Source organism: Mustela nivalis, assembly GCF_964662115.1.
Source record: "Mustela nivalis genome assembly, chromosome: 4".
Taxonomy (NCBI): domain Eukaryota; kingdom Metazoa; phylum Chordata; class Mammalia; order Carnivora; family Mustelidae; genus Mustela; species Mustela nivalis.
In genome coordinates this window covers 12281880-12294809 of record NC_139023.1, presented here as the reverse complement: position 1 = coordinate 12294809, position 12930 = coordinate 12281880, and the positions used below count along the sequence as shown (strand labels likewise).

General features: G+C 35.4%; 1 protein-coding gene across 1 annotated transcript in view; it reads right to left on the bottom strand.

Annotated features, from left to right (window-relative positions):
- The window catches only part of LOC309863157 (transmembrane protease serine 11E-like), a 43116-nt gene extending 30725 nt beyond the window's left edge, over positions 1-12391 (bottom strand). The window contains exon 1 of the mRNA XM_082727617.1: positions 12327-12391. Coding sequence (XP_082583743.1) covers positions 12327-12334 — 8 coding nt within the window. The 5' untranslated portion in view covers positions 12335-12391. The remainder of the gene's footprint in view (positions 1-12326) is intronic.
- Between the last annotated feature and the right edge of the window lie 539 nt (positions 12392-12930).

Genomic DNA, 12930 nt, shown 5'->3' with positions numbered 1-12930 from the left:
AAAAAGGAAAAGCAGCAACAGCAACAAAAGGGCAAGGACAAGCAAAAGATACTAACACAAATAAACCTCATAGCGAGCCCTGGAGAGTAAGTCCCGGCTCATAGGGCTTCAGAGGAAAGTTTATCAGAACGAACCCCTACATAACACCACCACTGTAGACTGATTAACAGTAGATGACTAATTCTTTGCTCATCCTCAGTAATGGTAAGCGGCAATGATATTCTTAGTCTTCCTGTTTCACCAGCCCAGTCCAGCTGAGATGTTTTAAATGAATATGTGTACATTATCTATAACATTGGTGGTTCCAAAGCATTATTATCAACTACTTAAGCCAGAAGTCAGCACACTCCTCTGTAAAGTTCCAATAGAAACTATTTTAGGCTTCCTGGGTCACACATTCTCTGCTGCAACTACTTAGCTGTGCCCTGGTAGCCATAAAGCAACCATTGACAATGCACAAATGCACATGGTTGTGTTCCAATAATACTTTATTTCTGTGCGCTGAAATTTGAATTTCATCTAATTTTCTCATGAATAGTTTTCTTCTTTTAATTTTTTTTCAACCATAAAAGTATAAAAGTCATTCTTAGCTCAAGCACTGTATAAAAACAGGTGGTGGGCCATAGTTCACTGATGGTTGACTTAAGCAATAGTCTACAAATCAATGCTAATTGTGTTGGGAAGCTGTAATAATCTTTTCACTTTCTAGTCTCATCTGCATGGCAAATTTAATGTAGTCTGTCTCCAATCCCATTGCCACTGACTTTATTCTGGAATTCTCACTAAATTGTGTCCTGTAGCTTAATACCAGCTTCTCTTCTGTCCTCTTAACCTCTGAATCATTCTCCATTCCAGTAAGCTATCTTCCTAGAAGTGATGTAGCCAATGGCTGAGACTACTAAAAACCCAAGTTGGCCTTAGCCTGGCATTCTTCTTTTCCCCGTTAACTTTTCAGGCTCTTTGCCTTTGTTTCTGTTTGCTTCCTACCTGGAGTAACAGGATTAATGCTTTGTTTGCATCTTTTTTTTTAATTAATTTATTTATTTTCAGAAAAACAGTATTCATTATTTTTTCACCACACCCAGTGCTCCATACAATCCGTGCCCTCTATAATACCCACCACCTGGTACCCCAACCTCCCACCCCGCCTCTTAAAAGCTCATCTGTATTTAAGAGCCTGTTCAAAAAATCCCCTCCGCTTCAGTTAGGTCTACCTTGAGCATTGTGTTGAAGTACATATTTTGAGCTCCTTAAGGGTAGGGAATGAGCCTTACTATCTCTATATTCTCAAACCACATGCTCAAGATAGGTTCACAGAAGGAACTGAATTGAAGTTGACTAAACCAGATTAAACTGATCATTTGTCAATACCACAATATGGGTCTCCATATCTCTCAAAGCACTTCTGGTTTGCCTTAGTCTTAGAAAAGAACTTGGTATATACGCACAAGGAAAGACAGGTCGGACATTGTGGAGAATAATTATTATTTAAGTAAAACCTGATTTCCATAAAACACTTTATATAATGATCACGTTTTGTGGTTAATATTCCTATATTACACATGTTTAAAACATGTGATTTTCCAACTGTGATTTGATCTATCCACTGTAAAGTGTTATAATAGTATAGAAAGTAACAAATGCAATGAGGGGACATTAATTTCAGGAAACACATTACTTGGGGCTATTGCATGTATGCAATGCAATATCAAAACAAAAGCATAAAGAAAGATGTCACAGTGATGTAAGAACCTAGTACTTTATGACATTGCTAATCCCCTAAGTCAGTGCTTAGGATTTCAAATATCAGTTAATAAGCATTAATTCAATTTTTATTATGTTTTTGTCACCAGCTTATTTCTTTAGCTGATTGAGTCGTACCCACTTGTCCTATCCACACAAATACTTCAGGAGATTTCTTCTCTGTGGAAGACTCTTAGCAGCAGGCATGGGAGAGCTCTTTAATCTTTCTTACACCTTGTCCAATAAGACTATAAAAATATACAGGTTGGAACTAAAATTTGTATACGTGTTCATGGATCATATATTTTCATTGCTTTTTCTAAAAATAAATACAAATTACTTCTAAAATTGCAAAGAACATATTTCCTTCCTGTTAACTGTTACACAAACATATTTATAAATTATCTACTAACATCAGCAAGGCCCTTGGACTGGATTATGTGTGCATTCTCAAGAATGTTAACTACAAATAGTTCTCATACAACAAGGTGGGAGTCTAATTACCAGAAAACCATTTCCATTTTCTCTGTACAACACTAAGATAAATGGTGAGTTCATTGTTTTAATAAAAATGTTTGAGGGACGCCTGGGTGGCTCAGTTGGTTAAGCAGCTGCCTTCGGCTCAGGTCATGATCCCAGCGTCCTGGGATCGAGTCCCACATCAGGCTCCTTGCTTGGCAGGGAGTCTGCTTCTCCCTCTGCCTCTGTCTGCCATTCTCTGCCTGTGCTCGCTCTCTCTCCCTCTCTCTCTCTCTGACAAATAAATAAAAAAAAATCTTAAAAAAAAAATGTTTGAGCATATATTACACCATGTTCTAAATTAGCCTAAGATAACATAAGGAGAAAGATATATATAGATATAGAGAGAGAGTATATATAGATATATAGAGTAATATATATAAATATATACATATATGTGTGTATATATATATATATATATATAATTACTAAGACTACATTAATTCCCATCTAGACATTTCCTTAAGTCAGGCCACAAAATTTATAGCTTTCCAGCAGCCAACTCCAAAACAAAAATAAAAAGACAAAACAAACAAGCAAACCCTCTTCAGGTAACTTTTTCATGGCAACCATAAGATAAACAGTGAACAATTATTTAGTAACAATACAATTCCTTTCCTCATTAAAAAATTACTATGTAAGGTAATGAACTATAGTCTCCATTGAAACCAAAATTAGTTTTGTAATACTCTTAGTGTTTTCTTCAATATGGGCAATATTGGCAAAGGACATCAATTACTATTTAGTAAAAACAGTTGGATGGTGTGGGGAAGGGGAGCAGTATGAATCATTCATACCAACCTCTATGATAATTTTAAAAAATATCTAACAAGCTTTGAAGCTTTTGAAATCTTCTGCACAGCAAAGGAAACAGTCAATGAAACAAAGAGGCAACCCAGAAAATGGAAGAAGATATTTGCAAATGACACTACAGGCAAAGGGCTGATATCCAAGACCTATAAAGAACTCCTCAAACTCAACACACACAAAACAGATAATCACGTCAAAAAATGGGCAGAAGATATGAACAGACACTTCTCCAATGAAGACATACAAACGGCTAACAGACACATGAAATAATGTTCATTATCACTAGCTAACAGGGAGATTCAAATCAAAACCACATTGAGATACCACCTTACACCAGTTAGAATGGCCAAAATTAACAGAATAGGAAACAGCAAGTATTGGAGAGGATGTGGAGAAGGGGGAACTCTCTAACACTGTTGCTGGGAATGCAAGTTGGTGCAGCCACTTTGGAAAACAGTGCGGAGATTCCTTAAGAAATTAAAAATAGAGCTACCCTATGACCCTGCAATTGCACTATTGGGTATTTACTCCAAAGATACAGATGCAGTGAAAAGAAGGGCCATCAGTACCACAACATTCATAGCAGCAATGGCCACAGTTGCCAAACTGTGGAAAGAACCAAAATGCCCTTCAACAGACGAATGGATAAACAAGATATGGTCCATATATACAATGGAGTATTATGCCTCCATCAGAAAGAATGAATACCCAATTTTTATATCAACATGGATAGGACTGGAGGAGATTATGCTGAGTGAAATAAGTTAAGCAGAGAGAGTAAATTATCATATGGTTTCATTTACTTGTAGAGCATAAAGAATAACACAGAGGACATCAGGAGATGGAGAGGAGAAGTGAGACCGGGAAAATCGGAGGGGGAGACGAAACATAAGAGACTGTGGACTCTGACAAACAAATGGAGGGTTTTGGAGGGAAGAGGGTGGAGGGTTGGGTGAGCCTGGTGGTGAGTATTATGGAGGGCACGTATTGCATAGAGCACTGAGTGAGGTGCATAAACAATGGATTTTGGAACACTGGAGAAAAAATTAAAGAATAAAGGAAACTCAATATAAAAAAAAATCTAACAATACTTCCTTAACTATTATTGAAATGGCTCTGTAATGGGATTTTCATATTATAAAGTATCTAAAGGTTATTGAAATTGTAGGCATAAAAGCATAGTATTACTTAGTACAGTAATAAGTACAGTACTTACTATAGTAGTAAGTTTTTAATAAACATTGTGACTCACCATTGTGACAGAAAACCCTACCACTCATGAACTTTTAACTTTAGCAAAACCCATAACTTAACCATTCCTATATTTAACCAACCATAACACTCAAGTGATAGTATCTTTCCTCCCACCTACTTTTAAAGGAAGTTGTGAAGATCACATATGCGATCATCAGACTTTGTTAAATACATGTATTATATTCTGGCAAGTATCAGTGACAACTCAACAGTAAGGAATGTCTCTGATCTCCACTGTGTGATGAACAAGGTATTTATTAAGTCCCCAACCAGATATGGTACTGCACAGGAAACTACAAACTGAGACTCAGGTTGACACTTTGCCTGACCTCTAGAAATATGTAATCACAGATAGATGTGGTGCCACAAAATTTAAATATATTATTAAATAATTAGTATGGGTTTATAGACTTATAAACTGAGCTATTTTCATCCTTAATTCTACTAAGATATTTGCTTTCTTTTCTTCAAACTCTTTTTACTTCAAGGTAATAAACTGCCACAATCTGAGTAAGGAACTTTAAAAGCAACAGTTTCCACAGAAATGTTGACAAGGGATGCCACTGCAGCCAGTCATGGGGAATTGTACACACTTAAAAATATATTTAAAAAAAAATAAGAATTAACAGGGAGTGTGTAATTATGTGGTGGCAGGTATGATCAGAAGAAAAGTAGTTGAGAAACATAAGCTCAGAGACACTTTCGAGGCTGTTAATACATAACATAGAATTTCAGAAACTTTTTGTAATGTTAGATGTCTTCCTACCAAATATTTCTCATAACTTTGTTTAGACACCTCCTGCGAGAGTTGGCGTGATAGAGTAGAATGAGCTCTAAACTGTTAGTCCAGTGACCTGCATCTTAGACCTAAAGGTTTCTGCTTAAGGATTAAGTCCTTTCATCTAAGTCTGAAGGTTTGAGACGAGAAACCTGAAAGCATATTCGACATCAGATAAGTTCCAGCATCCGTAACCCCCAACTTGTGTGATGTTGAGGGCCCTCTCATTTTCCTCATCTGCTAAAAGCAATGAGTATTTTAACTGATCTAGATACTCTTTATCTTCCACCAAAGTTAGTGCTCCATGCCTCACATTACTTAAAAATGCTTAATATATTATAATTAAAATTTAGCATTTACTAAACAATTAGCTTTAACATAATTTTTCAAATATCTCATTTTTATGGTTGCCACATGCCAGTTAAGTGGAATGAAGTAAGGAACTGCAAGTGATTTTAAATAATTCAAGTTTCATATGAGGAAGTCATAAATTTTATTACTTGTCTCCTAAGCCAGTTTTAAAATCTCTAGAACAGTGAAATTTCATTTTATGTAAAACAATGATGGCCCTTAGAATTGGAATGTGTCAGTTGAAAGACACACTAAGAGTCTACAGTATACTCCGGATTGCTTTTTCCTGGCAAACACTATAAGCCACACACAAAGAATCCCTCCAATAATCTAGAAATTCCTTTTTATAATAAAACCCTACCAGAATTAATGTACCAATGAAGGGCAATTGGAAAATGCATGGATTCTGTTAATGTTTAAATTATTCTCCCAGAAGTGAGATTTCTTGATTAATGAATTTCCTGTCCAAGCTGCTGACCTATAATAGGTGGAAGTATTGAGTCTTAACTTTTGAATGGAACACCAAATTAATACCATAATAGTATAAGAAAGGTGTTATCCAAAAGAATAAAATATCTTCAGTTACCAATGCTATGGCCTTAATTTACATCTACTTGCTGATGACTACCAGATCCATAACTGCAGCTTAGATCACTTGGCTAACCTTCTGACCCATACATCTACTGCCTTCTTTTCATCACAATAGAATATACCTCTAGTCATTCAAATTTAACATGTCTGTAGTAGATCCTTGTTGGTGTCTACCCCAAATAACTTTTTCTTAATAATACAATCTTTGATATTTGTTGAGCACATAGCCATCTTGGAAAATAGAATAGTGTCCCTTGTCCACAGGCCTATCTGCCTGCCTCCAGACTTGTTTATACTAATTCCATTTTTTATAAGTAACTGTTACCCTAAATTTCTTGTCCCTCATATATAGCTAAATCTGATGCTATTACAATATGCAAAACAAATCAGTTGCAATCAAGGTGAATTGCCACTTTTTTGTAATTATCTTTGGGAAACTAATTTTTTATAGTTTATATGGGAAAGATGATAAAATAATTTTATGTAATATTCTCTAGCAGCTGATTTTAAGATACTCTTGACTATACTCTATGGCTTTAAGCAAATGATTTCCATTTCTTACTTATTGGATAAAGGTCTGGGTTTTGGCATCCAACACTTTGGATTTAGTCCTGGCTCTGCCTCTCACTCACTAGGTGGGCCTGAAATTACTCACTCTCTCAGATTCTACATTTCCCCACCTATAAATGGGGCTACTGATAGGACCTAAGTATAGGTTCTTCTGAGGGTTAAAGAAATAACGCCCACAGAGCAATTGGGATCAGGCCAGGCACACAGTGCTCCACAAATGTTGTCTGTTGTCACTATATCCTCCTTCATAGTGAGAAATTAATTTGTTTTCAAAGTGGGTAGAAAGTCCGTCAAATTGCCTCCTGTGTGCCTAAGGGGATAAGGAGAAGATAGAGCAGTGAGGCTGCCAAGATTAGTGCCACTTTACCCATAGCAACTCTGCTGCATGTGTCAAGGGTTTGCATTAGGTCTTATGTGCGAACGGAATTCAACTAAGAAAGACGTATGTTCCAACTCCAGCTCTACTAACCACTTACTCAGAGATTTGGAAAGCTCTGTCTTCCTAATCTTTGGTTTCCCTACCTGTAAATTCATGGTAATATTAAAATTATCTACTTTACAGTGTTGCTGATAAATACCAAATAAGAAAATAAATGGTGGAATCAACTATACAGAATATACACTTGTTTCTTCCTGTTATATGTACCCTCTGTGGATTTTGCTAACTCTGACCTGGCATGTCAGCTTTTAAAATGAACAACTAATTTTTAAAAGGCCATATATTTCTATACATCTTCAAATGTAATAGTGATACAGTAGCAATAGTATTTCCTGAGTCATCTGTGTTAATTTAACCCTTCCACTTGATGGTATTGGATTAGGTTTACAGGTGAACAGGAAGAACAGATTCTATCTCTAGTGCTGACTGACTCACCAATTCCTGTAACCACATGCAAATTACCTAATCTTTGAAGGTTGTATCACCTACTATATAAAACACAGATAGCAAAGCTTCCTGTCTACCAGCCTTAAAGGTCCACTGAGAAGACTATTCATTGAATAATAGCATTGTTCCTTGTAAATATAACTTTTATATCTTTTGACACAATCAGACAGTTAAATCATCCTAGCAGTAGAACTACCAAAGTGGATACAAGAGACGTGAGGATGGTTACACCACTGTAGTTAGGAGCATAGGTTTGGAGTCAGATGGACCTAGATTAATTCCCAGTTCTGCCATGTATTACCTCTGAGAAGATAATGTTATCATCTGAACCTCAATTTCCTCATCTATAAAATGTATGTAATAATGTAACCATAGGTTGTTTTAAAGATTAAACACTTGTGATGTTTTAGAACAGTAGTTGGCTCATAGAACATGTAAAACAAATGACAGCAATTATTACTTTGTTCTGTACTGACCCACAGTTTAACTTTAAACAAAGTGGTAAGTTTTTTTATATCTGCTTTTTCAGCTTTGAAAAAGAGTTATCCTCTGACATTTTCAGATGAAAGATTGGAGGGTAGAATTTAGTCATGGTACATGGTACTTTGGATTCCCCTTAGTTCTATTACCTCAGAATTACTATTCTAAAAAATCTCACAAATTGCTCAACCACACAGACCATATATGTAAGTGGGAGATGTTTTCGCACGCAGATTCTGGCATGACTTGGTGTCCCTAAACCCATTTTCCCCCGCTCAACCTCTTAGAAGTTTCTTATTCTCTAATCCACTCATTTCCAATGTATTAAATTATGCTTGAAATTGTGAGATCATTCTTCCTAATTCTCATGCACTATCTTTGATGAAAAAATGTCTGAAGGAGTGCATTTTGAGAATTTCTTTGTGCATCTCCTCTAAAACCTAATGCTGACCAAGCCATGAAAGACAGCCAGAGCATGGACCACCTTCCATCTTAGATGACCTGCTCCGCAAATGCCCAACTCACCCCATTCTCAAGTACTAAAGCCATCAGACCTACTTATGAATCTCAACGCTGATATTGAAATGCATGATTTGCCTTTTTTTCTTGAATTGTTCAATTTATTCCCTCCTTGTATCGAAGCAATGACATATTTTTGGAGGAAAGCGGACAACAATGAAAAAATAACAATAAGGTTCATTGAGACAATTACAGTTATTACAGACTGATGAATCCTTCCATGATACACGGTCCTAAGTGAACTTGATTTTCATGAAATAGCAAATGCTGTAATCCGTTTTAGAAAACAGTGATGATGCAATTAAGGTGCTGTACTCTCAGTCACTGATCGTCTTTAAGATAGTGTAGAGAAGTTAGGTCATATTTTCATCTTATTTAAATACAAAGACAGTTTTAAGAAAATCTAAAAAAGGGAAGTCCATGCATCTTTAAAATGTTTCTTAAGTAAAATTATACCACTATCCTTCCTCTTTCAGCATGTATGTACTTTATTTCACATCAACCTGTGTATGATCGGTTTCTTTGCCTAGACAGTGTATAGCCATCTATGCCTATAAATGCATCTGCATTTTCTCCAGTCTGTATCTGTGTGTATACCATGTGTGTGTGTGTATTCCTTATCTCTGTCAGAATGCAAACTTTCCAAAGACTCTTCCTTTAGCTCTGCACACGTGATAGACAATGTGTTCACCATACATCTTAGAGCCAGAAAAGCCAAGCTCAGATTCTACATCCAACACTTACTAATGCTGCACAGCCTGAGTTGCACTGATTCCATCTTTTAAAGGAGTTATTGCAATAAGTGTTTCTCAAGGTATTTCCAAAATTAAATGAGATCACATTTTACAAAATGTACAATACATAATAGGTGTTCCACAGGTAGTTTTCTTCCACGCAGAATTTAATATACATGAGAACTCAATAAAAATTGTTACATGGACCAGGACTGATGGTAGCTGATGAAGTGAGGCCCTATCAAAACTTGGAGCAGGATCCCATAGAAGCTCTGGGCCTAAACCTCAATATGATAACCCTTCAGTACTACTACGGACTGACTTCAAGTTGGGATGGGGAGGGGAGATAGGCTTGGCTGGCTCTATGTTAAGGTTTCCCTGAAAACAGATTTTTTTTTTTTAATAAACATATATTTTTATCCCCAGGGGTACAGGTCTGTGAATCACCAGGTTTACACACTTCACAGCACTCACCATAGCACATACCCTCCCCAATGTCCATAATCCCACCCCCTTCTCCCAAACCCCCTCCCCCCAGCAACCCTCAGTTTGTTTTGTGAGATTAAGAGTCACTTATGGTTTGTCTCCCTCCCAATCCCATCTTGTTTCATTAACCAACACCTTCTCTGTTAGACATAAACTTCCCAAATCATGTTTTGTACTCCCATCAGTTTCCCATACCTCCTGGATTTATCCTCTCTTCTTTAATCATCACTACATTGCATAAATGAATGCTCTTCTCCCTTGGAGGGAAAGGTGACTAGGGAAAGATCACCACCCATTAAGATATAATTATACCAATTTAAATAAAGCAAAGGGCTGCCTCTTCTAAAAGCTGACCTATTTCATTTCTGCTTTAATTCCTTTCTGTCTTACATATTCCTTTCTTTTTTATGACTTTATGCTGTACATTTCTCAAACTTTAGTGTGACTAAGAATTTAACTTTTAAATCAAAATATCATTGCCATGCCTCAAGCAGAGATCCATGAGAATTTCTGGGATTGGAACTAAACTTTTCTATTTTTAATAAGTACCCAGTGATTCTAATGGAGGGGATCCCTGTGTGGCCCACACACAGACTAAGATGGAGCTCTGATCCTACTAAGCAAAAATTAAAGTTGTCCATTTTTTTTAGATTTGAATATTACTCATTTCATCTCTGTGTATCTAAATTTATGTGGATATTATCTATAAATTCAGTCTGCTTATCCTTAATTCTTGTCAGTGATTGCTGGTAACTACAGTTGGTATATATACTCATCACCAATAAATATTTATTTAATAAATATATTCTCCTCTTCCCAACTCTCTACCCCTTAAACTTATTCCTGATAAAGTTTTCTTTAACCTTCTGCTCTCTGTGTGTGCATTTTTATAAAATCCAAGTGTTATTCTTTTCATGCTGAAAGAATAGCAAAAAAATAAGAGTTTGCGGGAAATGGAAGAATATGAAGAATAATATTTACCTGGTCCAAATGTCTTCTTACTTTTAAATTCTAAAATATTGGTTTTCATTTAGAACAGGTAAAGTGAGGAAAGGGCTCTTAGAGATTTGGCTAAAGAGGAAGGAGTGTGCCATTTGATAAAAGCCCACAGTGTTTCTTATATGCCTTCCAATTATGAACAACATCCTTAAAAAAATTGTCTACATATTTCAATTACATCTCTTTCTTCAAAGCATTCCAGTTAGTGCACTGCACTTGGTCTGGTGCATAATAAATTTAATCCCTTTCCGTTCTAGCCCATTTTCTTAACATCCCCTAGGTTGACAAACATAGACATGCTCCAGTTTATAAATTTATAGAGTTTTAGACCAGAAAGAAATTATTTTGTTTGTTTATTTTTTTTTCTTTGAGAGATTATCTTCCCTCTACTATGAAGTACCAAAAATACTCTGAATACCAAAAAATAGGTGTATCTTTTGCTTCAGATTAGAGTACACTCAGAAAAATGCTTTCCAATACCCCCACATAAGAACTACTCTACACAAATTCTCGACTAACTGATATCTAGCATAGACAAAGCCTGAAATCCATTTAGTATCTTCAGTTTGATAGTGATTATATGTTTAAATAAAACCTCTCTTTTCTATAGCACTATTCTTACAGATAACGTAGTAAAAAGGGTAGGACAGGAAAAAAAAATCAAGGATTATGAGGAAGTACTCACAAAAGGCAGGGAGGCTTAAGAAGTCTGACTAAATTTGTTATGTCTATAGCTCTTAGTAGCCTCATTAACATATACAGAAGAGTATTAAACTTTTCATAACAAGTATTAGAAAACTTTCTATCAATGACAGAGCCTGAGTGTTTTTCCCTATTAAGAGTCCACTGGTAGTTTTACATTTCCAAACTGTTTTCTTCTCAAACTAGAAGTTTTTTTAATAAAATGATATGCCAAAATATGAATTAGAGAAAATAGAATTTTAATCTGAAGATAAAATATTTTTCAGAGCCCAAACTAGTACATGGAAACCTTATTACTATTTAATTTCTAACTTTTAATGAAAACAATCTCAAAATAATTTTGACTTATCTGTTAGAGAAGTGATTTTGGTCAGGTACATCATTGGATTAATTTTTTAAGTCAACTATAATAATTTAATCATACTATCTTCTTAAATTATTTCTTGCTCTTGAGAAACATTTACAGTTTTTAAAATTTAACTATTTAAACAGAAATGAATGTAATTTTGATCTGCATGACCTCAGATTTATTTTTTTCTCATGCATACCTTTGAAAATAAGAGTATTTTCCCAATAAAACAAAGTCCAAGCTAAAAACATGTTCTATTCTTGAAACTAGCGAACTGGCTAACTAAAAGACAGCTGTCAAACATGATGTACCTTTATCCTTTGTTGAACTCATCTGAAAGTACATAGAAAAATATTTTAGGATGAATCCCAAGATGACAAGGAACACTAATATAGAAAGAAGAGAAATGTACTTCTTGACATAATTGCATGTTAAATATCAAAAGTATGTTTCTATATTAAACAAATAGTAAATTAAAGATCCACACATTCTCTGGTGTGGTTCTTGCCATTTTAAACTACAAGTAATCTTAAGACAAAGGAAAAGGGAACTCACTGATACATTGCTGACCAGCAGGGAAGAGTCCTGTGGAGACCAAGGTCTGCAGTCAAGTGCGTGCATCCAGGCTATATCAGCAATTTCATGGGCTGGATTAAGGTGAAGAAAGAAGTCACTCATGATCTAAATAGAACCAGTCTGACGGGTCTTGACTAGTGTGATGGGAACTGTGTGTGTGACTAGTAGGACAAAGACAAATTTTATATGGAGCAGGAGAACATAAATAATTTATAAGCACTTTCTAGGAGCAGGAACTTAAAAGCTATTACCTTAAGATTATGCTAGCTTAAAAGTGTTCATGTAAACCAGAATTTTTATAAAGGTCAGATGTTTAAATTTAAAGAGATCTTAAAATTACATTGCTTTGCTTCCTCATTCTTTTCAGTGAAGAAATGGACTTTTAACTTAAATGTTAAGTGATGGTCAGAATCATATAGTTTATGACCCACAAACCAGAAGTAATACCTATATTTTAAAAATTTATCCAACTTGCTTTCTACTTTAGCCTGCATAGAATGAAAGTTTTCCTTTGGTATTGACTATAATCAGCAGTTGAAAATACAATAGAGATTAGAAAAGCATTAGTATATTAAAATTATGT